We start from the raw sequence: 25,957 nt of genomic DNA, 5'->3' as shown, positions 1-25,957 counted from the left end.
CCCCTCCCTCATGGGGTTAATGAAGCTCCTCCCTCATTAGGGCTAATGAAGCTCCTCCCTCATTAGGGCTAATGAAGCCCCTCCCTCATTAGGGTTAATGAAGCCCCTCCCTCATTAGGGTTAATGAAGCCCCTCCCTCATTAGGGCTAATGAAGCTCCTCCCTCATTAGGGTAAAGAAAGCTCCTAATGAAGCCCCTCCCCATCTCATTAGGGCTAATGAAGCCCCTCCCCACCTTAATTCTCCCTAACGACCCCCCCCCCCTTAATTAGCGCTAACGAAGGTCCCCAATTAGCGGCTCACCCGTGCGGTTGTCCAGGAAGCGGATGCCGCGGTCGTCGCTGGCGGCGATGGTGAGGGGCTGGGAGGGGTGGGACACCACCTGGTTCACCTGGCTGGGCACACCTGGGGGGACAGGGGGACACAGGTGACATTGGGGACACCTGGGGGGACATTGGGGACACCTGGGGGGACACGGGGACACCACCTGGTTCACCTGGCTGGGCACACCTGGGGGGACAGGGGACATTGGGGACACCTGGGGGGACACGGGGACACCACCTGGTTCACCTGGCTGGGCACACCTGGGGGGGCAGGGGACATTGGGGACATTGGGGACACCTGGGGGGACACGGGGACACCACCTGGTTCACCTGGCTGGGAACACCTGGGGGGGGACAGGTGACATTGGGGACATGGGGACACCTGGGGGGACAGGGGACATTGGGGACATTGGGGACACCTGGGGGGACATGGGGACACCACCTGGTTCACCTGGCTGGGAACACCTGGGGGGGGACAGGTGACATTGGGGACATGGGGACACCTGGGGGGACACGGGGACACCACCTGGTTCACCTGGCTGGGGACACCTGGGGGGGGACAGGGGGGACACAGGTGACATTGGGGACACCTGGGGGGACACAGGTGACATTGGGGACATGGGGACACCTGGGGGGACATGGGGACACCACCTGGTTCACCTGGCTGGGCACACCTGGGGGGGGACAGGGGACATTGGGGACACCTGGGGGGACACGGGGACACCACCTGGTTCACCTGGCTGGGAACACCTGGGGGGACAGGTGACATTGGGGACACCTGGGGGGACACGGGGTGACATAGGGTGACACTGGGGACATGGGGACACCACCTGGTTCACCTGGCTGGGAACACCTGGGGGGACAGGTGACATTGGGGACACCTGGGGGGACACGGGGTGACATAGGGTGACACTGGGGACATGGGGACACCACCTGGTTCACCTGGCTGGGAACACCTGGGGGGGGACAGGTGACATTGGGGACATGGGGACATCTGGGGGGACACGGGGACACCACCTGGTTCACCTGGCTGGGGACACCTGGGGGGGGACAGGGGGGACACAGGTGACATTGGGGACATGGGGACACCTGGGGACACAGGTGACATTGGGGACACCTGGGGGGACACGGGGACACCACCTGGTTCACCTGGCTGGGCACACCTGGGGGGACACAGGGACATGGGGGGACACAGGTGACCCCAGGGTGACACAGGTGACCTCAGGTGACCCCAGGTGACAGTCACTCACCGTTGCCAGGTCGTGCCTCGAGCACCAGGGCACAGAGGTGACACAGGGTGACACAGGTGACCCCAGGTGACACAGGGTGACCTCAGGTGACACAGGTGACCCCAGGTGACCCCAGGTGACCCCAGGTGACGGTCACTCACCATTGCCAGGTCGTGCCTCGAGCACCAGGGCAGGTCGGGCGGCCTCCAGGTCGTAGATGACGGCGCAGCCCGAGCGGAAGGAGGCGACGGCGTGGGACGGCTGCGTGGCCGAGAACGTCACCGACGTGGGCACACCGTGCTCTGAGGGGGGGACAGGTGACCGGGTGTGTCCCCAGGTGTGTCCCCAGGTATCCAGGTGTGTCCCCAGATGCCCAAGTGTATCCCCAGGTGTGCCCCCAGGTACCCAAGTGTGTCCCCAGAGCGCTCATGTGTGTCCCAGGTGTGTCCCCAGGTGTGTTCCCAGGTGCCCAGGTGTGTCCCAGGTGTGTCCCCCGATGCCCAGGTATGTCCCAGGGTGCCCAGGTGTGTCCCCAAGTGTATCCTACATGCCCAGGTGTGTCCCCAAGTGTGTCCCCAGGTGCCCAGGTGTGTCCCCAGATGTATCCCAGGTACCCAGGTGCCCCCCAGGTGCCCCTCTCACCGCTGTGCCCATCGTAGACCCCCAGACAGGTGTATCCCATGTCCCCAGTTGCCCCCCCACATGCCCCCCCAGGTACCCAGGTGTATCCCAGGTGTATCCCAAGTGCCCAGGTGTGCCCCCAGGTGTATCCCAAGTGCCCCCCAGGTTCCCCTCTCACCACTGTGCCCATCGTAGACCCCCAGGCAGGTGCCCCCCAGGTGTATCCCAGCTGCCCCCCAGGTACCCAGGTGTATCCCAGCTGCCCCCCAGGTGCCCCCTCTCACCGCTGTGCCCATCGTAGACCCCCAGGTTCCCTCCAGGTCTATCCCAGCTGCCCCCCCAGGTGCCCCCCAGGTGCCCCCCAGGTGTATCCCAGCTGCCCCCCAGGTACCCAGGTGCCCCTCAGGTGTATCCCAGGTACCCCCCAGGTACCCAGGTGCCCCCCAGGTGTCCCCCAGGTGTATCCCAGCTGCCCCCCAGGTGCCCCCTCTCACCACTGTGCCCATCGTAGACCCCCAGGTGCCCCCCAGGTGCCCCCCAGGCCTATCCCAGGTGCCCCCCAGGTGCCAGCACTATCCCAAGTGCCCCCCAGGTCCCCAGGTGTATCCCATCTGCCCCCCAGGTGCCCCCTCTCACCACTGTGCCCGTTGTAGACCCCCAGGTGCCCCCCAGGTGTATCCCAGCTGCCCCCCCAGGTACCCAGGTACCCGCCAGGTGCCCCCCAGGTGTATCCCAGGTACCCCCACAGGTACCCAGGTGCCCCCCAGGTACCCAGGTGCCCCCCAGGTGCCCCCTCTCACCACTGTGCCCATCGTAGACCCCCAGGTGCCCCCCAGGTGCCCCCAGGTGTATCCCAGGTGCCCCCCAGGTGCCAGCTCTATCCCAAGTGCCCCCCAGGTCCCCAGGTGTATCCCAGCTGCCCCCCAGGTGCCCCCCAGGTGCCCCCTCTCACCGCTGTGCCCATTGTAGACCCCCAGGTGCCCCCCAGGTGTATCCCAGGTACCCCCACAGGTACTGAGGTGCCCCCCAGGTGCCCAGGTGCCCCCCAGGTGCCCCCTCTCACCGCTGTGCCCGTCGTAGACCCCCAGGTGCCCCCCAGCTGCCCCCCAGGTGTATCCCAGGTACCCCCACAGGTACCCAGGTGCCCCCCAGGTACCCAGGTACCCCCCAGGTGTATCCCAGGTACCCCCACAGGTACCCAGGTGCCCCCCAGGTGCCCCCCAGGTGCCCCCTCTCACCGCTGTGCCCGTCGTAGACCCCCAGGCAGGGCCCGTCCCGGCGCCGGGGATCCCAAATCCGGACGGTGCCGTCGGCCGAGCAGGAGGCCAAACGCTCCCCCGAGGCGTTGAAGGCCAGACCCCAAACGGCGTCCCCGTGACCTTCCAGGACCCCACAGAGCACCCCGGGGTCTGGGGACATGGGGACAGTCACCAAGGGGACACAGACCCCACACGGTGTCCCTGTGACCTTCCAGGACCCCACAGAGCACCCCGGGGTCACCAAGGGGACACAAACCCCACATGGTGTCCCTGTGACCTTCCAGGACCCCACAGAGCACCCCGGGGTCACCAAGGGGACACAGACCCCACACGGTGTCCCTGTGACCTTCCAGGACCCCACAGAGCACCCCAGGGTCTGGTGACATGGGGACAGTCACCAAGGGGGGACACAGACCCCACCGGTCTTGTCCCCATGTCCCCATGTCCCCTCAGGTCACCCTTGTGTGACACCCTGGGCTGGGGACCCCACTGGCCTCATCCCATTGTCCCCATGTCCCCTCTCAGGCCACCCCTGTGTGACACCCTGGGGTGGGGACCCCACTGGTGTCACCCCAGTGTCCCCATGTCCCCTCAGGCCACCCTTGTGTGACACTGTGGCCTGGAGACCCCACTGGCCTCATCCCATTGTCCCCATGTCCCCTCAGGCCACCCTTGGGACCAGGGACCATCAGGTGTCCCCTCCCCATGTCCCCCCCACCACCGGGCACCGGGGACCACCGGGTGTGTCCCCCATGTCTCCTCGTGTCCCCTGTGACACCGTGGCCTGGGGACCCCACTGGTGTCACCCCATTGTCCCCATGTCCCCTCTCAGGCCACCCTTGGGACCAGGGACCACCAGGTGTCCCCTCCCCATGTCCCCCCCACCACCGGGCACCGGGGACCACCGGGTGTGTCCCCCGTGTCCCCCCCGTGTCCCCTGTGACACCGTGGCCTGGGGACCCCACTGGCCTCATCCCATTGTCCCCATGTCCCCTCAGGCCACCCTTGTGTGACATTGTGGGGTGGGGACCCCACTGACCTCATCCCCATGTCCCCATGTCCCCTCTCAGGCCACCCTTGGGACCGGGGACCACCAGGTGTCCCCTCCCCATGTCCCCCCCACCACCTGGCAGCGGGGACCACCGGGTGTGTCCCCCGTGTCCCCCCCGTGTCCCCCCGTGCCGGTGTCACCCACCGTAGCCGTCGTAGGGGTCCATGTCGAGGTCGGGCAGGCGCCAGCACCGGATCTGGGCGTCCAGGCCACCACTGCAGCACAGCCCCTGGTCACAGCCCATGGCCACGGCCAGCACGGGGCCCCTGAGGGGTTGGGGACAATGGGACCACTGTGACAACTGTGACAACGGTGACAATGACCCCCAAGGTCACCCCAAATCCCCCCCCAGGCCACCACTGCAGCACAGCCCGCGGTCACAGCCCGTGGCCACGGCCAGCACGGGGCCCCTGAGGGGTTGGGGACAATGTGACCACTGTGACAACTGTGACAACGGTGACAATGACCCCCAAGGTCACCCCAAATCCCCTCCAAGGCCACCACTGCAGCACAGCCCGCGGTCACAGCCCGTGGCCACGGCCAGCACGGGGCACCTGAGGGGTTGGGGACAATGGGACAACTGTGACAACTGTGACAACGGTGACAATGACCCCCAAGGTCACCCCAAATCCCCCCCCAGGCCACCACTGCAGCACAGCCCGCGGTCACAGCCCGTGGCCACGGCCAGCACGGGGCACCTGAGGGGTTGGGGACAATGGGACAACTGTGACAATGACACCTAAGGACACCCCAGACACCCCTGGGTACACCTGAGTACCCTGGGGACACACCTGGGCATCTGGGGACACACCTGGGGACACACCTTGGCACCCTGGGGACACACCTTGGCACCCTGGGGATACACCTGGGAACCTGGGAATACATCTGGGGACACGCCTGGGTACATGGGGGCACACCTGGGCACCATGGGGACACACCTGGGCACTCTGGGGACACACCTGGGTACCCTGGGGACCCACTTGGGCACCTGGGGACACACCTGGACACCCTGGGGACACACCTTGGCACCCTGGGCATACACCTGGGAACCTGGGAATACATCTGGGGACACGCCTGGGTACATGGGGGCACACCTGGGCACCATGGGGACACACCTGGGTATGCTGGGGACACACCTGGGCACCCTGGGGACACACTTGGGAACCTGGGAATACATCTGGGGACACACCTGGGTACATGGGGACACACCTGGGGACACAGCTGGGTACCCTGGGGACCCACTTGGGCACCTGGGGACACACCTGGGCACCCTGGGGACACATCTGAGGACACACCTGGGCACTCTGGGGACACACCTGGGTACCTGGGGACACCCCGCGGGGTTGGGGACAATGTGACCACTGTGCCAATGGTGACAACGGTGACAACTGTGACAATGACCCCCAAGGCCACCCCAACCCCCCCCGTGTCACCTGTCGGTGTCCCCACCTGTGTCCCCGGAAGGCGTAAACCGGCTCCACGTCCAGCGCCGCGTTCCTGCCAGGGAGAGAGAGACAGGGAGAGGGGGGGTGACACACCTGGGGACACACCTGGGGACACACCTGGGCACCTGGGATACACGTGGGCACCCTGGGGACACACCTGGGGGGTCACCTGGGCACCTGGGGATACACCTGGGCATCTGGGGGGTACACCTGGGAACCTGGGTCACACCTGGGGACACACCTGGGTACCTGAGATACACCTGGGGACACACCTGGGCATCTGGGATACAGCTGAGGGAGCACCTGGGACACACCTGGGCACCTGGGGATACACCTGGGGACACACCTGGTACCCTGGGGACACACCTGGGTACCCCAGGGACACACCTGGGGACACACCTGGGATACACCTGGGCATCTGGGGACACATCTGGGTACCCCAGAGACACACTTGGGTACCCTGGGGACACACCTGAGGACACACCTGGGCACCTGTGGACACACCTGGGCACCCTGGGGACACACCTGGGTACCTTGGGACACACCTGGGCACCCTGGGTCACACCTGGGCACCCTGGGACACACCTGGGTACCCTGTGACACACCTGGGGACACACCCACTCTTTGGGGCACCCACTTTTTGGGGTTGCCGGGTTTCTGGAGGTTCCAGAGCTTGAGGGTTCCGTCCTTGGAACCTCTGAGCAGGGCAGGCTCAGCACCATGAGGACACACCTGGGACACACCTGGGACACACCTGGGCACCCTGTGACCCCCCACCCACTTTTGGGGCACCCACTTTTTGGGGTTGCCGGGTTTCTGGAGGTTCCAGAGCTTGAGGGTGCCGTCCTCGGAGGCCGTGAGCAGGGCGGGCTCGGCGGGGTGGAAGGCCAGGCCCCGCACGGCGTCGTAGTGGCTGCGCAGGGTGAATTTGGGGCTCCACGTCTTCTTCAGGGCGTCCCGGCCCTCTGTCACCTGAGGGGAGAGGGGACAGGTGACACACCCCCCCTGGGGACAGGTGACACCCCCCCGGCGTTGTGGCGGGGTCGGGGGGGGAAGGGAAGGGGGTTGGGGACGCTGGAGGTGGGTTTGGGGACAATATGGGGACACTGGAGGTGAGGGGATGGTGGAGGTGGGTTTGGGGACAATATGGGGACACTGGAGGTGAGGGGACGGTGGAGGTGGGTTTGGGGACAATATGGGGACACTGGAGGTGAGGGGACGGTGGAGGTGGGTTTGGGGACAATATGGGGACACTGGAGGTGAGGGGACGGTGGAGGTGGGTTTGGGGACAATATGGGGACACTGGAGGTGAGGGGATGGTGGAGGTGGGTTTGGGGACAATATGGGGACACTGGAGGTGAGGGGATGGTGGAGGTGGGTTTGGGGACAATGGAGCTGAGGGGACACTGGAGGGGGGCCAGGGGACAACATGGGGACAGAGGAGATGAGGGGACACTCAGGGCTGGTCAGAGGACCCCGAGGGGACAGGGGACATTCAGGACAGGTCCAGGGGACAATATGGGGACAGGGGACACTCTGAGGGAACAGGGGACACTCTGAGGGGCCAGGGGACACTCAGGGATACCCCGAAAGGACAGGGGACGCTGTGAGTGGACAGGGGACACTCAGGGGACACTGTGAGGGGACAGGGGACACTGTGAGGGGCCAGGGGACACTCAGGGGACACTGTGAGGGGCCAGGGGACACTCTGAGGGGACAGGGGGCACTCGGGGGACAATATGGGGCCAGGGGACACTCAGGGGACACTGTGAGGGGCCAGGGGACACTGTGAGGGGACAATATGGGGACAGGGGACACCCTGAGGGAACAAGGGACACTCTGAGGGGCCAGGGGACACTCAGGGGACACTGTGAGGGGCCAGGGGACACTCTGGGCAGGCCCAGGGGACCCTGAGGGGACAGGGGACACTCACGGGACAGTCTGAGGGGTCAGGGGACACTCAGGGGACAATATGGGGCCAGGGGACACTCTGAGGGGACAGGGGACACTCAGGGGACACTCTGAGGGGACAGGGGACACTGTGAGGGGACAGGGGACACCCTGAGGGGTCAGGGGACACTCAGGGGACAGGGGACACTCTGAGGGGACAGGGGACACCGTGAGGGGACAAGGGACCCTCTGAGGGGACAGGGGACACTCAGGGGACACTGTGAGGGGACAGGGGACACTCTGAGGTGACAAGGGACACCGTGAGGGGACAAGGGACCCTCTGAGGGGACAGGGGACACTGTGAGGGGTCAAGGGACACTCTGAGGGGACAGGGGACACTGTGAGGGGACAGGGGACACCCTGAGGGGCCAGGGGACACTCAGGGGACAGGGGACACTCTGAGGGGACAGGGGACACCGTGAGGGGACAAGAGACACTCTGAGGGGACAGGGGACACTCAGGGGACACCGTGAGGGGACAAGAGACACTCTGAGGGGACAGGGGACACTGTGAGGGGACAGGGGACACTCTGAGGGGACAGGGGACACTGTGAGGGGTCAAGGGACACTCTGAGGGGACAGGGGACACCATGAGAGGACAAGGGACACTCTGAGGGGACAGGGGACACTCAGGGGACACTGTGAGGGGACAGGGGACACTCTGAGGTGACAAGGGACACTGTGAGGGGACAGGGGACACTCTGAGGTGACAGGGGACACTGTGAGGGGACAGGGGACACTCTGAGGTGACAAGGGACACCGTGAGGGGACAAGGGACCCTCTGAGGGGACAGGGGACACTGTGAGGGGTCAAGGGACACTCTGAGGGGACAGGGGACACTCAAGGGACACCGTGAGAGGACAAGGGACACTCTGAGGGGACAGGGGACACTCAAGGGACACCGTGAGGTGACAAGGGACACTCTGAGGGGCCAGGGGACACTCAGGGGACAATATGGGGCCAGGGGACCCTCTGAGGGGCCAGGGGACACTGAGGGGACACCGTGAGGGGCCAGGGGTGACTCACGTCAGCGCCGTCGTTGTCGTTGGTGACCGTCAGGTCCGCCAGGTCCCCCAGGCCGACGGCGCCGACGGCGTCCAGGATGAAAACGTCCGAGGAGATTCCCAAAGTCCCTGAGGGGATTAAAACAAAATAATCCAATTTCAATAAAGGTCCTTGCCAGGAGACAAATCAAATAAATGAAACGGGATAAAATAAAACAGATAATGAATGAAACAGAATAATAGAAATGGGCACAGCCACTGTCGTGTAGGAGGAGTTAATTTGCTTCTCGTTGGCAAATTTAGCAGTGGTGTGGTGATAAAATAAACATTTTTGGAATAATAATATCAATATAATCTATCTCTCTGTCTATAAAATCATATATATAAATATGTTTTTATATTTACATATAATTACTATTTTGTACATATTACATATTTATACAAGAAATATTATGTATATGAATATATATTTATAATTGCATATAAATAATACTTTGTATATAAATAAAATTTACATATAAATATATATTTATACATAAAATTTATATATCTTTATGTAAATATATTTTGTATATTTTTATATAAAAGTATAAATATATATTTATACATAAAACATATATATTTTTATGTAAATACATATTTATACTTGCATACATAATATATATATAAAATATAATCATGTTTTATAGATAAATAAAATTTACATATATAAAAATATGTGTTAATATATAAACAATACATATGCATATTTATATATTTAAAAATATACTTTAAAAAAGAAAAAAAATATATTTAAACATATATTTGAATAAGAAAGAAAAACATATTTAAAAATATATTAAAAATATATTTTGAAAAAGAAAGAAAAATACATTTAAAATATATTTTAAAAAGGAAGAAAAATATATTTAGAAACATATTTGAAAAAGAAAAAATATTTAAAAATACATTTTCAAAAGAAAAAATATACTTAAAAATATATTTAGAAAAGAAAAAATATATTTAAATATACATTTTAAAAAGCAAAAATATATCTAAAAATACATTTTAAAAAGAAAAAATATACTTAAAAATACATTTTAAAAAGAAAAAATATATTGAAAAATACATTTTAAAAAGAAAAAATATATTTAAAAATATAATTAAAAAGAAAAAAAAATATTTAAAACTACATTTTAAAAAGAAAAAATATATTTAAAACTACATTTTAAAAAGAAAAAATATACTTAAAAATATATTTAAAAAACAATATATTTAAATATACATTTTAAAAAAAAAAATTTACTTAAAAATATATTTAAAAAAAACATATTTAAAAATACATTTTAAAAGGAAAAAATATATTTAAAAATACAGTTCAAAAAGAAAAAAATATATTGAAAAATACATTAAAAAAATATTTAAAAATACAGTTTAAAAAGAAAAAAATACATTGAAAAATACATCAAAAAAATATTTAAAAATATATTTTAAAAAGAAAAAAATACATTGAAAAATACAGTTTAAAAAGAAAAAATATATTGAAAAATACATTAAAAAAATATTTAAAAATACATTTTAAAAAGAAAAAATATACTTAAATATACATTTTAAAAAGAAAAAATACATTGAAAAATACATTTTAAAAAGAAAAAATATATTGAAAAATACATTAAAAAAATATTTAAAAATACATTTTAAAAAAAAATATATTGAAAAATACATTAAAAAAATATTTAAAAATACACTCTAAAAAGAAAAAAATACATTGAAAAATGTATTAAAAAATATTTAAAAATACATTTTTAAAAAAAATATATTTAAAAATACATTTTAAAAAGAAAAAATATATTGAAAAATACCATTAAAAAGAAAAAATATATTTAAAAACACATTTTAAAAAGAAAAATATATTGAAAAATACATTAAAAAAATATTTAAAAATACATTTTAAAAAGAAAAAATATACTTAAATATATATTTTAAAAAGAAAAAATATATTTAAAAATACAGTTTAAAAAGAAAAAATATATTGAAAAATACATTAAGAAAATATTTAAAAACACATTTTAAAAAGAAAAAAATATATTTAAAAATAGTTTAAAAAGAAAAATATATTTAAAAATACAGTTTAAAAAGAAAAAATATATTAAAAATACATTAAAAAAGTATTTAAAAATACATTTTAAAAAAAAAATATATTGAAAAATACATTAAAAAAAATATTTAAAAATACACTCTAAAAAGAAAAAAATACATTGAAAAATGCATTTAAAAATATTTAAAAATACATTTTTAAAAAAATATATTTAAAAATACATTTTAAAAAGAAAAAATATATTGAAAAATACAGTTTAAAAAGAAAAAATATATTTAAAACCACATTTTAAAAGGAAAAAATCTATTTAAAAATACAGGTCTCACCTTGGGGTGCCCGCGGCGGCCGCGCCTCGTCCGGCAGCTCCAGAACCCCCCGGAGCCGCCCCCGGGGACCCTCTGGGGGCACAAAATGGGGGGTGAGGGGGGATTTGGGGTGGAATTCTGTCCCCGGGGAAATCCCAGGGGAATGGGCTGCACAGGGACGGGGGGGGAGTCACATTTAATATGGCCCTGGGGTCACCCTAAAGACACCTTTGGGGTCACCCTAAACACCTTCATGGGGTCACCCTAAAGACATCTTTGGGGTCACCTTTAATATGTCCCTGGGGTCACCCTAAACATGTCCATGGGGTCACCCTAAACATGTCCTTGGGGTCACCTTAAACACCTTCATGGGGTCACCCTAAACACCTCCCTGGGGTCACCCTAAACACCTTCATGGGGTCACCCTAAAGACATCTTTGGGGTCACCTTAAACACCTTCATGGGGTCACCCTAAAGACATCTTTGAGGTCACCTTTAATACGTCCCTGGGGTCACCCTAAACATGTCCTTGGGGTCACCCTAAACATGTCCTTGGGGTCACCTTAAACACCTTCATGGGGTCACCTTAAACACCTTCATGGGGTCACCCTAAAGACATCTTTGGGGTCACCTTTAATACGTCCCTGGGGTCACCATAAACATGTCCATGGGGTCACCCTAAAGACATCTTTGGGGTCACCCTAATCACATCCCTGGGGTCACCCTACACATGTCCATGGGGTCACCTTAAATACATCCCTGGGGTCACCCTAAACACATCTCTGGGTCACCCTAAACATGTCCCTGGGGTCACCCTAAACATGTCCATGGGGTCACCCTAAACACATCCCTGGGCTCACCCTAAATATATCCATGGGGTCACCCTAAAGACACCTTTGGGGTCACCCTAAAGACACCTTTGGGGTCACCTTAAATACATCCATGAGGTCACCTTAAACACATCTTTGGGGTCACCTTAAATACATCCATGGGGTCACCCTAAACATGTCCCTGGGGTCACCCTAAACACATCTCTGGGGTCACCCCAAACACAGCCCTGGGGTCACCTTAAACATGTCCATGGGGTCACCCTAAATACATCCCTGGGGTCACCTTAAATACCTTCATGGGGTCACCTTAAACACCTTCATGGGGTCACCCCAAACATGTCCCTGGGGTCACCCTAAACATGTTCATAGGGTCACCCTAAATACATCCCTGGGCTCACCCTAAATATATCCATGGGGTCACCTTAAACATGTCCCTGGGGTCACCTTAAACACCTCCATGGGGTCACCCTAAAGACATCTTTGGGGTCACCTAAAATACATCCATGGGGTCACCCTAAACATGTCCCTGGGGTCACCCTAAACATGTCCATGGGGTCACCCTAAAGACATCTTTGGGGTCACCCTAAACATGTCCCTGGGGTCACCTTAAACACCTTCATGGGGTCACCCTAAACATGTCTCTTGGGTCACCCTATACATGTTCCTGGGCTCACCCTAAACATGTCCTGGGGTCACCCTAAAGACATCCCTGGGGTCACCTTAAACACCTTTATGGGGTCACCCTAAAGACACCTTTGGGGTCACCTTAAATACATCCATGGGGTCACCCTAAACATGTCCCTGGGGTCACCCTAAAGACATCTTTGGGGTCACCCTAAACACCTTTATGGGGTCACCCCAAACACCTCCACGGGGTCACCCCAAACACAGCCCTGGGATCACCCTAAGTGCCGGGAAGGAGTCGGAGGAGGGGGGGGGCAGGTTTTTAGGGGGGGGTTTAGGGCTTTTTTGGGGTTTTTTTTGGGGTCATCCCAGTGCTTCCCCCCCTCAGGAACGCCGGGAAGGAATCGGAGCACAGAGAGAGAGGGACGACAAGTTTTTAGGGGGGGTTTTGGGGGTTTTTTTGATTCCCTGATCCCATGATCCCCTCATTCCCTAATTCCCTGATCCCAAAAATCCCCCAAATCCCTCTCACCCAGCTCCAGGCAGCCCCCGGGTCTCCGGCCCGTCCCGTTGTTGTTCTCCCCCGAGCCCAGGAAGTCGAACTCGCCCAGGGCGTCCTCGGAATCTTCCTCGTCATCCTCATCCTCCACCTCGGCCAGGAGGGGTTTGGGGCTCAGCTAAAAAGGAAAGGGGGTGGTTTTTTGGGGGGTGGGTGGTTTTTTTGGGGGGTGGGGTTTTTTTTTTTGGGGGGTGGGTGGGTTTATTTTGGGGGGGTTGGACCCCCAAAAACAACGGGAAGGGGACGGGGGAAAGGTTTTGGGGTTTGGGGCGTGGGCGAGTTTAGGGGAATCCCCCCCAGGTTTAGGGGATCCCCCCCCAGGACTGGGAGGCCACCCAGGTTTAGGGGATCCCCCCCCTGGTTTTAGGGACCCCTCCCAAGGACTGGGATCCCTCCTGGTTTTAGGGGATCCCCCCCAGGACTGGGAGCCCTCCCAGGTTTAGGGGATCCCCCCCCTGGTTTTAGGGACCCCTCCCAAGGACTGGGAGCCCTCCTGGTTTTAGGGGATCCCTCCCCAGGACTGGGAACTCTCCTGGTTTTAGGGGACCCCCCCTGGTTTTAGGGACCCCTCCCCAGGTTTTAGGGGACCCCCCTCCTGGTTTTTGGGGACTCCCCCAGGACTGGGACCCCTCCCAGGTTTAGGGAACCCCTCCCAGGTTTTAGGGGACCCCTCCCCCAGTACTGGGACCCCTCCCAGATTTAGAGGACCCCCCCAAGGACCAGGATCCCCCCCAGATTTTTGGGACTCCCCCAAGACTGGGACCCCTCCCAGGTTTAGGGGACCCCCCCTGGTTTTAGGGGATCCCCCCCCCCAGCACTGGGACCCCTCCCAGATTTAGAGGACCCCCCCAAGGACCAGGATCCCCCCAGATTTATGGGACTCCCCCAAGACTGGGACCCCTCCCAGGTTTAGGGGACCCCCCCTGGTTTTAGGGGATCCCCCCCCCCAGTACTGGGACCCCTCCCAAGGACTGGGACCCCTCCCAAATTTAGGGGATCCCTCCTGGTTTTAGGGGATCCACCCCCAAGGATTGGGATCCCTCCTGGTTTTAGGGGATCCCCCCTTGGTTTTAGGGGACCCCTCCCAGGTTTTAGGGGACCCCCCTTGGTTTTAAGAGACCCTCCAGGACTGGGACCCCTCCCAGGTTTAGGGGACCCCCCCTGGTTTTAGGGGATCCCCCCCCCAGCACTGGGACCCCTCCCAGATTTAGAGGACCCCCCAAGGACCAGGATCCCCCCCAGATTTATGGGACTCCCCCAAGACTGGGACCCCTCCCAGGTTTTTGGGGACTCCCCAAGGACTGGGACCCCTCCCAGATTTTGGGAAACCCCCCCCCCCAACTCTAGGGGACCCCCCCCTCCCCAAAATTTCGGGGTGGCCCCTTGCCTTGACTCGCTGTTTCCTGTGCTGGGGGTGCCCGGGGGGGTGAAGGCTCTCGGCCTCCTCCTCCTCGTCCTCGTCGCTGTCCTCGTCCTCCCCGGGGGGAAAAGGAACCTCCTGCAGCCCCCCCAGGCCCCCCCTCTGCTCCGACTCCTTCCCGGCGTTCCTGAGGGGGGGAAGGAACGGGATGAGCCCAAAAAAAACCCGGAAAAAAAAACCCCGAAAAAAAATGTCAAAAAAACCCCCCCAAAAAACCCAAAAACCTCCTCAAAAAACCCTCAAAAACCACCAAAAACCCCTGAAAACCCCACAAAAAAACCCTTAAAATTCCCCCCCCAAAAAACCCCCCAAAACCTCCCCCCCCCAAAAAACCAAAAAAACCCCGAAAAACCTAAAAAAAAAACCCCAAGCAAAAAACCTCCCAAAAAAACTCCTTAAACCCCCCCCAAACAAACCCCAAAAAACCCCAAAAAACGCCCCAAAACCCCCCAAAAATCCCCCCCAAAAAACCCCCAAAAACCTCCCCCCAAAAAAACCCCAAAAAAACCCCCCAAAAAAACCCCCAAAACCCACCAAAAAAAAAAAAAACAAAAAAACCCTTAAAAAAACCCCCAAAACCCCTCAAAAACAACACTAAAAAACCTCCAAAAAACCTTAAAAAAACCCTTAAACCCCCTCTCAAAAAAACGAAAAAAAAAATCAAAAAAAACCCCCAAAAAAATCAAAAAAAACCCCCAAAAAGCCACATAAAACCCCTAAAAACCCTCCAAAAACCTCCCCAAAAAACCTCCAAAAAAAACCCCAAAAACCCACCTAAAACCCCTAAAAACCCTCCAAAAACCTCCCCAAAAAGCGGCAAAAAATTCCTAAAAAACCCTTAAAATTCCCCCCAAAAAACCACAAAAACCCACCAAAAACACATTAAAAAAACCCCAAAAAAACATCCAAAAAACCCCCCAAAAACCCTTAAAACCCCCAGAAAAAAAATCAACACCCCCCCCAAGAAAACCCTTAAAACCCTTCAAAAAACCCCAAACCCCCCAAAACCCCTCCAAAATAAAACCCAAAAAAACCCCTAAAAAAACCCCAAAAAGCCACCAAAAAAACCCCCAAAAAACAAACAAAAAAAACCCCCAAACTTAAATTCCCCCAACCCCCCCCCCCAAAAAAAACCCCAAAAATCCCCAAAAACCCCTTAAACCCCCCCCCCCCAAAAAAACCCCCAAAAATCCCAAAAATATCCCAAAAAAAACCCAAATCCCCCCAAAAACGTGCCCCACCTCTGGATCTGCTCGTGGATCCTGCGCAGCAGCAGCGACTCCCCGGGGGGGCTCAAAAACCCACCAAAAAAACCCCAAAACCCTTAAAAAAACCCCAAAAGCAACAGCAAAAAAACCCTTAAACCCCCTCCCAAAAAAAAACGAAAAAAAATAAAAAAAAACCCAAAAAGCCACCAAAAAACCCCCAAAAAACCCCAAAAAGCCACCAAAAAAACCCCAAAAAACTCCCCAAAAAACCCTTAAAATCCCTAAAAAACCTCCAAAAACCTCCCCAAAAAAACTCAAAAAAAACCCCCCAAAAAACCCTTAAAACCCCCCAAAAAACCCTTAAAACCCCCCAAAAAAACCCGAAAAAAACCTCCAAAAAACCCTTAAAACCCCCCAAAAAAACCCGAAAAAAAAAAACCAAAAAACCCGAAAAAAACCTCCAAAAAACCCTTAAAACCCCCCAAAAAAAACCCGAAAAAAACCTCCAAAAAAACCCTTAAAACCCCCCAAAAAAACCCGAAAAAAACCCCCAAAAAACCCGAAAAAAAACCCCAAAAAAACCCTTAAAACCCCCCCAAAAAAACCCCAAAAAATCCTAAAAAAATCCCAAAAAAACCCCAAATCCCCCCAAAAACGTGCCCCACCTCTGGATCTGCTCGTGGATCCTGCGCAGCAGCAGCGACTCCCCGGGGGGTTCCCCCGGGGGGGTCCCGGGGGGGCTGCCCCGGGGTGGGGGGCCGGGGTTGGGGGTCCCGGTTGCGGGGGAGGTTCCGGGGGGGCTGCGGCCCAGCAGGGACCGGACCCGCCGGGATCTCATGGCCACGATGGTGTCGCTGTAGCCAAACTCCTCCAGGTACCTGGAATTGGGGGGGATTATCGTGGAATTATGGGATCAGCCGGGTCGGAAAAGCCCTCTGGGATCATCGATCCAACCCTGGATCCAACCCCGCCGTGGGTCCCATGACCCAACTTCAACACCTCCAGGGATGTGTTTGGGGTGACCCCATGGAGGTGTTTAAGGTGACCCCAGGGACATGTTTAGGGTGACCCCAGGGATGTGTTTAGGGTGACCCCATGGACAGGTTTAGGGTGACCCCATGGAGGTGTTTAGGGTGACCCCAGGGATGTCTTTAGGGTAACCCCAGGGATGTGTTTGGGGTAACCCCATGGACATGTTTAGGGTGACCCCAGGGAGATGTTTAGGGTGACCCTAGTGATGTGTTCAGGGTGACCCCAAAGATGTCTTTAGGGTGACCCCAGGGACATGTTTAGGGTGACCCCAGGGATGTGTTTAGGGTGACCCAAGGGATGTCTTTAGGGTGACCCCATAGAGGTGTTTAGGGTGACCCCAAAGATGTCTTTAGGGTGACCCCATGGAGGTGTTTAAGGTGACCCCAGGGAGGTGTTTAGGGTGACCCCAGGACATGTTTAAGGTGACCCCATGGAGATGTTTAGGATGACCTCAGTGACATGTTTAGGGTGACCCCATGAAGGTGTTTAGGGTGACCCCAGAGAGGTATTTAGGGTGACCCCAGGAACATGTTTAGGGTGACCCTATAGAGGTGTTTAGGATGACCCCAGGAACATGTTTAGGGTGACCCCAGAGATGTATTTAGGGTGACCCCAGGGACGTGTTTAGGGTGACCCCAGGAACATGTTTAAGGTGACTCCAGGGACATATTTAAGGTGACCCCATGGACATGTTTAGGGTGACCCCAGAGATGTCTTTAGGGTGACCCCATGGAGGTGTTTAGGGTGACCCCATGGACATGTTTAAGGTGACCCCATGGACATGTTTAGGGTGACCCCATGGAGATGTATTTAGGGTGACCCCATGAAGGTGTTTAAGGTGACCCCCCCAGAGCCCCCTCCCCACTCACTGGCACAGGAGCTGCCGTCCCTCCTTCCAGGCCATGGGACCCCCCCTGAGCCCCCAAACCCCCCCAGAGCCCCCCAAACCCTCCCTGAGCCCCCCTGAACCCCCAAACCCCCCCTGGAGCCCCCAAACCCCCCCTAGAGCCCCCAAATCCCCCCCCCCCCAGAGCCCCCTCCCCTCTCACTGGCGCAGGAGCTGCCGTCCCTCCTTCCAGGCCACGGGACCCCCCTGAGCCCCCCCTGAGCCCCAAACTCCCCCCCCAGAGCCCCCCAAACCCTCCCTGAGCCCCCCTGAACCCCCAAATCCCCCCCCCCAGAGCCCCCTCCCCACTCACTGGCGCAGGAGCTGCCGTCCCTCCTTCCAGGCCACGGGACCCCCCTCCAGCACCGGCAGCTCCGCGGGGCCGTTCGACACTGGGGGGGGGGACACACGGATGGGGGGGGTCAGACACCCCTAAAACCCCCCCCTCACCCCATCAGACACCCCTAAAAACCCCCTCACCCCCTTAGATACCCCTAAAAACCCCCCTCACCCCATGACACCCCCAAAAAATAACGGGGACCCTCCCCTGGCTCCGGCTCGGGCCCAAATTTCAGGTCTGGGACCCCTCCGAGGTTTTTTGGGGACCCCCTCAGGACTGGGACCCCTCCTGGTTTTGGGGGACCCCCTCCCAAGGACTGGGATCCCTCCCAGGTTTAGGGGACCCCTCCCAGGTTTTGGGGGACCCCTCCTGGTTTTAGGGGACCCCTCCTGGTTTTAAAGGATCCCACTCCCAGGTCTGGGATCCCTCCCAGGTTTTGGGGACCCCTCCTGGTTTTAGGGGCCCCCCTCCCAAGGACTGGGACCCCTCTCAGGTTTTTGGGGACCCCTCCTGATTTTAAGGGATCCCACCCCCAGGCCTGGGACCCCTCCCATGTTTTTGGGGACCCCTCCCAGGTTTTGGGGACCCCTCCCAGGTTTAGGGGACCCCTCCTGGTTTTAGGGGCCTCCCTCCCAAGGACTGAGACACACACCCCCCCTCCAACTCTGGGGTGACACAGGGAGGAGGGAGGGGGGCTCAGACACCCCAAAACCACCCCCCCTACCCCCATGGCACCCCCCCAAAAAACAAGGGGGACCCTCACCCGGTTCCGGCCCCTCCGGCCGCGGCTTCTCCCCCGGCGCCAGCTCGGTCCCGAATTTCAGCTTGTGGTACTTGGCCCTGGGGGGGATCCCCAAAACCAAAAAGGGGGGGGGGGTTAGGGGTGTCCCCAAGCCCGGGGACCCCCCAAATTGGGGGGCTGAGGGGGTTTTTGGGGGGTGCCCACCTCTCCTGTTTGAGGGCGTATTCCAGCATCCGGATGCGCCGCACCAGGTCGGTCTTGAGGTTCTCCTGCCCCTTGCGCTCGCCCTGCAGGAAGGCCACCTGTGCCTGGGGGGACAGGGGGGTGACAGGGGTGACAAGGGGGTGACAGGGACCACCAGACACCCTCTGGGACCCTCTGGGACCCCTGGATAAGGACCTATCCCCCAAAACTTCCTGGGGACCCCCAAGTTCCCTGAGGTTCTCCTGCCCCTTGCGCTCGCCCTGCAGGAAGGCCACCTGTGCCTGGGGGGACAGGGGGGTGACAGGGGTGACAAAGGGGGTGACAGGGACCACCAGACACCCTCTGGGACCCTCTGGGACCCCTGGACAACCAATATTCCCCCAAAACTTCCTGGGGACCCCCAAGTTCCCTGAGGTTCTCCTGCCCCTTGCGCTCGCCCTGCAGGAAGGGTCACCTGTGCCTGTGGGGACAGGGGGGGGACAGGGGGGTGACAGGGGTGACAAGGGGGTGACAGGGGTGACAAAGGGGTGACAGGGACCACCAGACACCCTCTGGGACCCTCTGGGACCCCTGGACAACCAATATTCCCCCAAAACTTCCTGGGGACCCCCAAGTTCCCTGAGGTTCTCCTGCCCCTTGCGCTCGCCCTGCAGGAAGGCCACCTGTGCCTGGGGGGACAGGGGGGTGACAGGGGTGACAAGGGGGTGACAGGGACCACCAGACACCCTCTGGGACCCTCTGGGACCCCTGGATAAGGACCTATCCCCCAAAACTTCCTGGGGACCCCCAAGTTCCCTGAGGTTCTCCTGCCCCTCGTGCTCACCCTGCGGGAAGGGTCACCTGTGTCTGGAGGGACAGGGGGGTGACAGAGGTGACAAGGGGGTGACAGGGGTGACAAAGGGGGTGACAGAGACCACCAGAGACCCTCTGGGACCCCTGGACAACCAAGATTCCTCCAAAACTTTCTGAGGACCCCCAAGTTCCTTGGGGTTCTCCTGCCCCTTGTCCTTGCCCTGCAGGAAGGGTCACCTGTGCCTGTGGGGACAGGGGGGTGACAGAGGTGACAGGGGGTGACAGGGGTGACAAAGGGGTGACAGGGACCACCAGACACCCTCTGGGACCCTCTGGGACCCCTGGATAAGGACCTATGCCCCAAAACTTCTTGGGGATCCCCAAGTTCCCTGAGGTTCTCCTGCCCCTCGTGCTCGCCCTGCGGGAAGGGTCACCTGTGTCTGGGGGGACAGGGGGGTGACAGAGGTGACAAGGGGGTGACAGGGGTGACAAAGGGGTGACAGGGACCACCAGACACCCTCTGGGACCCCTGGATAACCAATATTCCCCCAAAACTTCCTGGGGACCCCCAAGTTCCCTGAGGTTCTCCTGCCCCTTGTGCTTGCCCTGCAGGAAGGGCCACCTGTGCCTGGGGGGACAGGGGGGTGACAGAGGTGACAAAGGGGGTGACAGGGACCACCAGACACCCTCTGGGACCCTCTGGGACCCCTGGATAAGGACCTATGCCCCAAAACTTCCTGGGGACCCCCAAGTTCCCTGAGGTTCTCCTGCCCTGCAGGAAGGGTCACCGGTGCCTGTGGGGACAGGGGGGTGACAGAGGGGACAAAGGGGTGACAGAGGTGACAAAGGGGTTGACAGGGACCACCAGACACCCTCTGGGACCCTCTGGGACCCCTGGATAAGGACCTATGCCCCAAAACTTCCTGGGGACCCCCAAGTTCCCTGAGGTTCTCCTGCCCCTCGTGTTCACCTTGCAGGAAGGGTCACCTGTGCCTGGGGGGACAGGGGGGTGACAGGGGTGACAAGGGGGGGGACAGGGGTGACAAAGGGGTGACAGGGACCACCAGACACCCTCTGGGACCCTCTGGGACCCCTGGATAAGGACCTATGCCCCAAAACTTCCTGGGGACCCCCAAGTTCCCTGAGGTTCTCCTGCCCCTTGTCCTCGCCTTGGAGGAAGGGTCACCAGTGGCTGTGGGGACAGGGGGGTGACAGGGGTGACAAAGGGGTGACAGGGACCACCAGACACCCTCTGGGACCCCTGGACAACCAATATCCCCCCAAAACTTCCTGGGATCACACAGGGGACCCCCAAGTTCCCTGAGGTTCTCCTGCCCTGCGGGAAGGGCCACCTGTACGTGGGGGGACAGGGGGGTGACAGAGGTGACAAGGGGGTGACAGGGGTGACAAGGGGGTGACAGGGGTGACAAGGGGGTGACAGGGACCCCCAGACACCCTCTGGGACCCCTGGACAACCAAGATTCCCCCAAAACTTCCTGGGATCACACAGGGGACCCCCAAGTTCCCTGGGGGTGTCCCAGTGCCGGTGTCCCCCATACCGGTGCTGGTACGGGGGGGGTCCCGGTGCCGGTGCTGTGTGATCCCGGTACTAGAGGGGGGGGTCCCGGTGCTGAGCGCTCCCGTTCCCGGGGGGGTCCCGGTACCGGTGCTGTGTGATCCCGGTAGAGGGAAGGGGTCCCGGTACTATGGGGTGGTCCCGGTGCCGAGCGCTCCCGTTCCGGGGGGATTCCCGGTACTAGAGGAGGGGGTCCCGGTGCCCCGCACTCCCGTTCCGGGGGGATTCCCGGTACTAGAGGAGGGGGTCCCGGTGCCCCGCACTCCCGTTCCGGGGGGATTCCCGGTACTAGAGAGGGAGGTCCCGGTGCCCAGCACTCCCATTCCGGGGGGAGTCCCGCTCCGTTCCCTGTGGGGGGGTCCCGGTGCCGCCCCCCCGCCCCCGCCCCGGTGCCCGCCCCCCGCTCCCGCCGCCCCGGCGGCCATTTCCTCCCAAGATGGCGGCGGCGGCGGCGGCGGCCCCGGTCCCCCCGGTAACCCCCCCGGTCCCTCCCCTCGGGGCTGTTTGTGAGGGATGATGATGGTGGCGGCGGGAGGGAGGGGGAGGGTGGTTTATCCCGGTACCTGCAGCTCGGCCCTCTCCGCCTCCCAGCGCCCTTTCTCGGCCTCGAAACGCGCCCACTCGTGCTGGATGAAGTGCAGGATGCCGGGCAGGCTCAGCCCCGCCCGGCCCGCGGGTTCGGCGGCGGCACCGGGGGCGGTGGAGGCGGCGGCGGGGCCGCTGCCGGGGGGCGCGGGGGGCGGTTGGGCCCGCGGAGCCGCCGCCCGCTCCGCCGCCATCACGGGCGCTGCCACAAAGGGAGCCACGGGCGGAGCCGCCGCCGCCGCCGCTTCCTGCCACAAACGGAGCCGGAAGTGGGGGCGGAGCCCGTCGGGAGGGAGGAGGGGGCGGGGCCTCGCGCCGTTACCGGGGCAACGGAGCCCGCGGCGGGGGGGGGGGGTAGGGGGCTATGGGGGGGATTGGGGGCTATAGGGGGATTTGGGGTTTATAGGGGATATGGGGTCTACAGAGGCTAGAGGGGGGTTTGGGGTCTGTAGGGGGATTTGGGGTCTGTAGGGGTTATGGGGGGTTGGGGGCTATAGGGGGATTGGGGGCTATAGGGGGGATTGGGGGTCTATAGGGGGATTTGGGGTCTATAAGGGATATGGGGTCTATAGGGGGATTTGGGGTCTATAGAGTCTATTGGGGGGTTGGGGTCTGTAGGGGGACTGGGGGCTATAGGGGGATTTGGGGTCTATAAGGGATATGGGGGGTTTGGGGTCTATAGGGGGGATTGGGGGCTATAGGGGGATTTGGGGTCTATAGGGGATATGGGGTCTACAGAGGCTAGAGGGGGGTTTGGGGCTATAGGGGTGTTTGGGGTCTGTAGGGGCTATGGGGGGTTTGGGGGCTATGGGGGGATTTGGGGTCTATAGGGGTTATAGGGGGGATTGGGGCCTACAGAGGCTACAGGGGGAATTGGGGTCTACAGGGACTATGGGGGGATTTGGGGGCTATAGGGGGGTTTGGGGTCTGTAGGGGCTATGGGGGGTTTGGGGGCTATAGGGGCTATGGGGGGATTTGGGGTCTACAGGGGTTATAGGGGGTTTGGGGCTATAGGGGGATTTGGGGGCTATAGGGGCTTTAGGGAGATTTGGGGTCTGTAGGGGCTATGGGTGGTTTGGGGACTATAGGGGGATTTAGGGGCTACAGGGGCTACAGGGGGGATTGAGGTCTATAGGGGAATTTGGGGTCTATAGGGGCTATAGAGGGTTTGGGGGCTACAGGGGGGATTGAGGTCTATAGGGGAATTTGGGGTCTATAGGGGTTATAGGGGGGTTTGGGGCTATAGGGGTTATGGGGGGGTTGGGGGCTATAGGGGGATTTGGGGTCTGTAGGGGCTATAGGGGGGTTTGGGGGCTATAGGGGCTATGGGGGTTATGGGGGAATGTGGAGGCCATAGGGGGCTCTAGGGGCTGGGGGTGTCCCTGTCCCTTCATTAACACATCCCCTCATTAACGAGCCCCCTCATTAACCCCTCGTTCCCCCCCCAGCGCTGCCGCCGACCCGCCGAGACCCCCCAGCTCGTGACACCCGCGCCAGCACCGCCGGCACCCACCTGAGGCCGGGGGGGACCTCCCCTTAATTAACCCAGAGGACTAATCAATTAACCCAGAGGACTAATCAATTAACTAAAAGGACTAATTACCATGCGGGTGACCCCGTGCCAGGCCGCCCTGGCCGCGGGCATCGCCCTCAACCTCCTGCTCCTCTTCTGCGCCTGGCACGGCCCCCCCTCGCCGGCGGCGCCGCCCTCCCCGTGCCGCCCCCCTCGCGGCGTCCCCGGCGTCACCGTCCTGCTGCGGGACTTCGAGGACTTCGACAACGACCTGGCGGGCACCGCCCGCTCCTTCGCCGCCCTGCCCGTGCCCGTCCTGGTGGCGGCCGACTCGCCGCCCTACCCGCCGGTGCCGCTGCCCGCCGGCGCCGCGCTGCTGCCCCTGCGCCCGCAGCGGCCCGACCGCCCGCCGCCGCCTCGCCCCGAGCTGGCCGTGCGCACCCGCCACGTGGCGCTGGTGCCCGACGGCGCCCGAGCCGTGCCGGGCCTGCTGGAGCGCATGAGGGACGCGCTGGAGGCCGGCGGCGGCGGCAACGGCAGCGCCCGCGTGGTGGCCGCGCCGGTGGGCCCGCGGGCGCCGCGGTGCCTGGCGCTGAGCGTGGACCTGAGGGCGTGGACGGCGCGGTACAGCGACGCCGACGCCGCCCGGGGGGGCGGCGGCTGCTCGGCGCTGGAGGGTCCCCCCGCCGTCCTCCTGCTGCGCACCCGCGACCTCTTCGCCCTGCCCTTCCCGCTGGCGCGCCCGGTGCCCACCGCCCTGGCCCTCCAGGCCGCCCTCCGCGGCTGGCGCCTGCGCCTGCTGCCCGGCGCCGCCTTCCCGGCCGCCCGCCGCCCGCCGGCCTCGCCGCACGGCCGCTGGAAAGCCGAGGGGCTGGCGGAGTCGCGGCGCCGCCGGCTGCTGCGGGACGTCGGCGTCAAGCTGGAGGTGCTGCCCGACGGGCGCCGGCGCTGGCACGGCTGCGCCAAGGCCACGCCGCGCTGCTTCGGCACCGTGCAGGCCCGCACGCCGCAGTACCTGCTGGCCGGGCGCTGGACGCCGCCCTGCTGCCTGCGGGCGCTGCGGGAGACCGCCCGGCACGTGGCCCGCGAGCTGGAGGCGGCCGGCGTCAGGTACTGGCTGGAAGGGGGGTCCCTGCTGGGCGCCGCCCGCCTGGGCGACATCATCCCCTGGGACTACGACGTGGACCTGGGCATCTACCGCGAGGACGCCGGCAAGTGCCGCTGGCTGGCGGCCGTGGCGGCCGAGGGGCGGCCGGTGGAGGACCCCGAGGGCTTCCTGTGGGAGAAGGCGGCCGAGGGCGACTTCTACCGCGTCCACTACAGCCGCGCCAACCGGCTGCACGTGGACCTGTGGCCCTTCTACGCCCGCGGCGGGACCATGACCAAGGACACGTGGCTGGGGCACCCGCAGGACGTGGAGTTCCCCGAGAGCTTCCTGCGGCCCTTGGTGCCCGTGGCCTTCGCCGGCTTCACGGCCATGGCGCCCAACAACGCCCGCGCCTTCCTCGAGCTCAAGTTCGGGCCGGGCGCCGTGGAGAACCCCGAGTACCCCAACCCCGCCGTGAAGAGGTTGGAGAGGGATTGAGGGGCACGGGGGGGGTGGTCTGGGCACCGGGAGTGAGGGGAGGGGGACAATAAACCCTCACAAATCCCTGTGATGCCCACCAGGCTACTCTGTGCCAGGACTGGGGGGCTGCTCCGGGCACCAGGACTGAGGGGTGGGGGACAATAAACCCCCCCAAATCCTCGTGATGCCCAACAGGCTCCTCTGTGCCAGGGCTGGGGGGCTACTCTGAGCCCCAGGACTGAGGGGCATGTGGGGGGCACGGGGGGGTGGTCTGGGCACCGGGAGTGAGGGGTGGGGGACAATAAACCCTCACAAATCCCTGTGATGCCCACCAGGCTACTCTGTGCCAGGACTGGGGGGCTGCTCTGGGCACCAGGACTGGGGGGCACAGGGGGGGCTGCTCTGGGCACCGGGAGTAAGGGGTGGGGGACAATAAACCCCCAAAAATTCCTGTGATGCCCACCAGGCTCCTCTGTGCCAGGACTGGGGGGCACATGGGGGAATGCTCTGGGCACCAGGACTGAGGGGAACCTAGGGGGGCACTTGAGGGGCTGCTCTGGGCACCAGGACTGAGGGGTGGGGGACAATAAACCCCCCCAAATCCCTGTGATGCCCACCAGGCTCCTCTGTGCCCCAGGACTAGGGGGCACATGGGGGGGATGCTCTGTGCCGCAGGACTAGGGGGCACATGGGGGGAATGCTCAGTGCCCCAGGACTGGGGGGCACATGGGGGGGAATGCTCAGTGCCCCAGGACTGGGGGGCACATGGGGGGGAATGCTCTGTGCCCCAGGACTGGGGGGCACACGGGGGGGATGC

General features: G+C 58.5%; 2 protein-coding genes across 2 annotated transcripts; one reads left to right on the top strand and one right to left on the bottom strand.

Moving 5' to 3' along the window:
* Nucleotides 1-273: 273 nt before the first annotated feature.
* STRN4 (striatin 4) lies at nucleotides 274-22,254 on the bottom strand. Its single transcript, XM_032677728.1, has 15 exons — nucleotides 22,039-22,254; nucleotides 19,108-19,211; nucleotides 18,925-19,001; nucleotides 18,135-18,213; nucleotides 16,569-16,781; nucleotides 14,663-14,822; nucleotides 13,249-13,393; nucleotides 11,284-11,355; nucleotides 8,903-9,009; nucleotides 6,724-6,899; nucleotides 5,932-5,979; nucleotides 4,627-4,748; nucleotides 3,411-3,581; nucleotides 1,713-1,853; nucleotides 274-404 (listed from the first exon to the last, which is right to left on the bottom strand). Exons 1-15 carry the CDS (start codon nucleotides 22,252-22,254, stop codon nucleotides 274-276), a joined length of 1,962 nt encoding a protein of 653 aa, XP_032533619.1.
* FKRP (fukutin related protein) lies at nucleotides 21,925-25,676 on the top strand. Its single transcript, XM_032677735.1, has 2 exons — nucleotides 21,925-21,947; nucleotides 23,509-25,676. Exon 2 carries the CDS (start codon nucleotides 23,665-23,667, stop codon nucleotides 25,156-25,158), a length of 1,494 nt encoding a protein of 497 aa, XP_032533626.1. The 5' UTR covers nucleotides 21,925-21,947; nucleotides 23,509-23,664; the 3' UTR covers nucleotides 25,159-25,676.
* The last annotated feature ends 281 nt before the right edge of the window (nucleotides 25,677-25,957 follow it).

The sequence above is a fragment of the Chiroxiphia lanceolata genome, unplaced genomic scaffold (assembly GCF_009829145.1).
Source record: "Chiroxiphia lanceolata isolate bChiLan1 unplaced genomic scaffold, bChiLan1.pri scaffold_95_arrow_ctg1, whole genome shotgun sequence".
In the NCBI taxonomy this organism is placed as follows: Eukaryota; Metazoa; Chordata; class Aves; order Passeriformes; family Pipridae; genus Chiroxiphia; species Chiroxiphia lanceolata.
Note: the sequence above shows the minus strand (reverse complement) of the source record. Positions and strands in the feature narration are given on the sequence as shown.

Excerpts from the sequence above, each read along its gene's own strand:
- STRN4 (XM_032677728.1), bottom strand. The coding sequence starts at position 22,254 with ATGGCGGCGGAGCGGGCGGCGGCTCCGCGGGCCCAACCGCCCCCCGCG. Across the intron at positions 14,823-16,568 it reads ATCCACGAGCAGATCCAGAG|GAACGCCGGGAAGGAGTCGG; the intron begins GTGGGGCACGTT and ends TCCCCCCCTCAG. Across the intron at positions 1,854-3,410 it reads GGTCTACGACGGGCACAGCG|AGCACGGTGTGCCCACGTCG; the intron begins GTGAGAGGGGGC and ends TCCCCCCCTCAG.
- FKRP (XM_032677735.1), top strand. The coding sequence starts at position 23,665 with ATGCGGGTGACCCCGTGCCAGGCCGCCCTGGCCGCGGGCATCGCCCTC.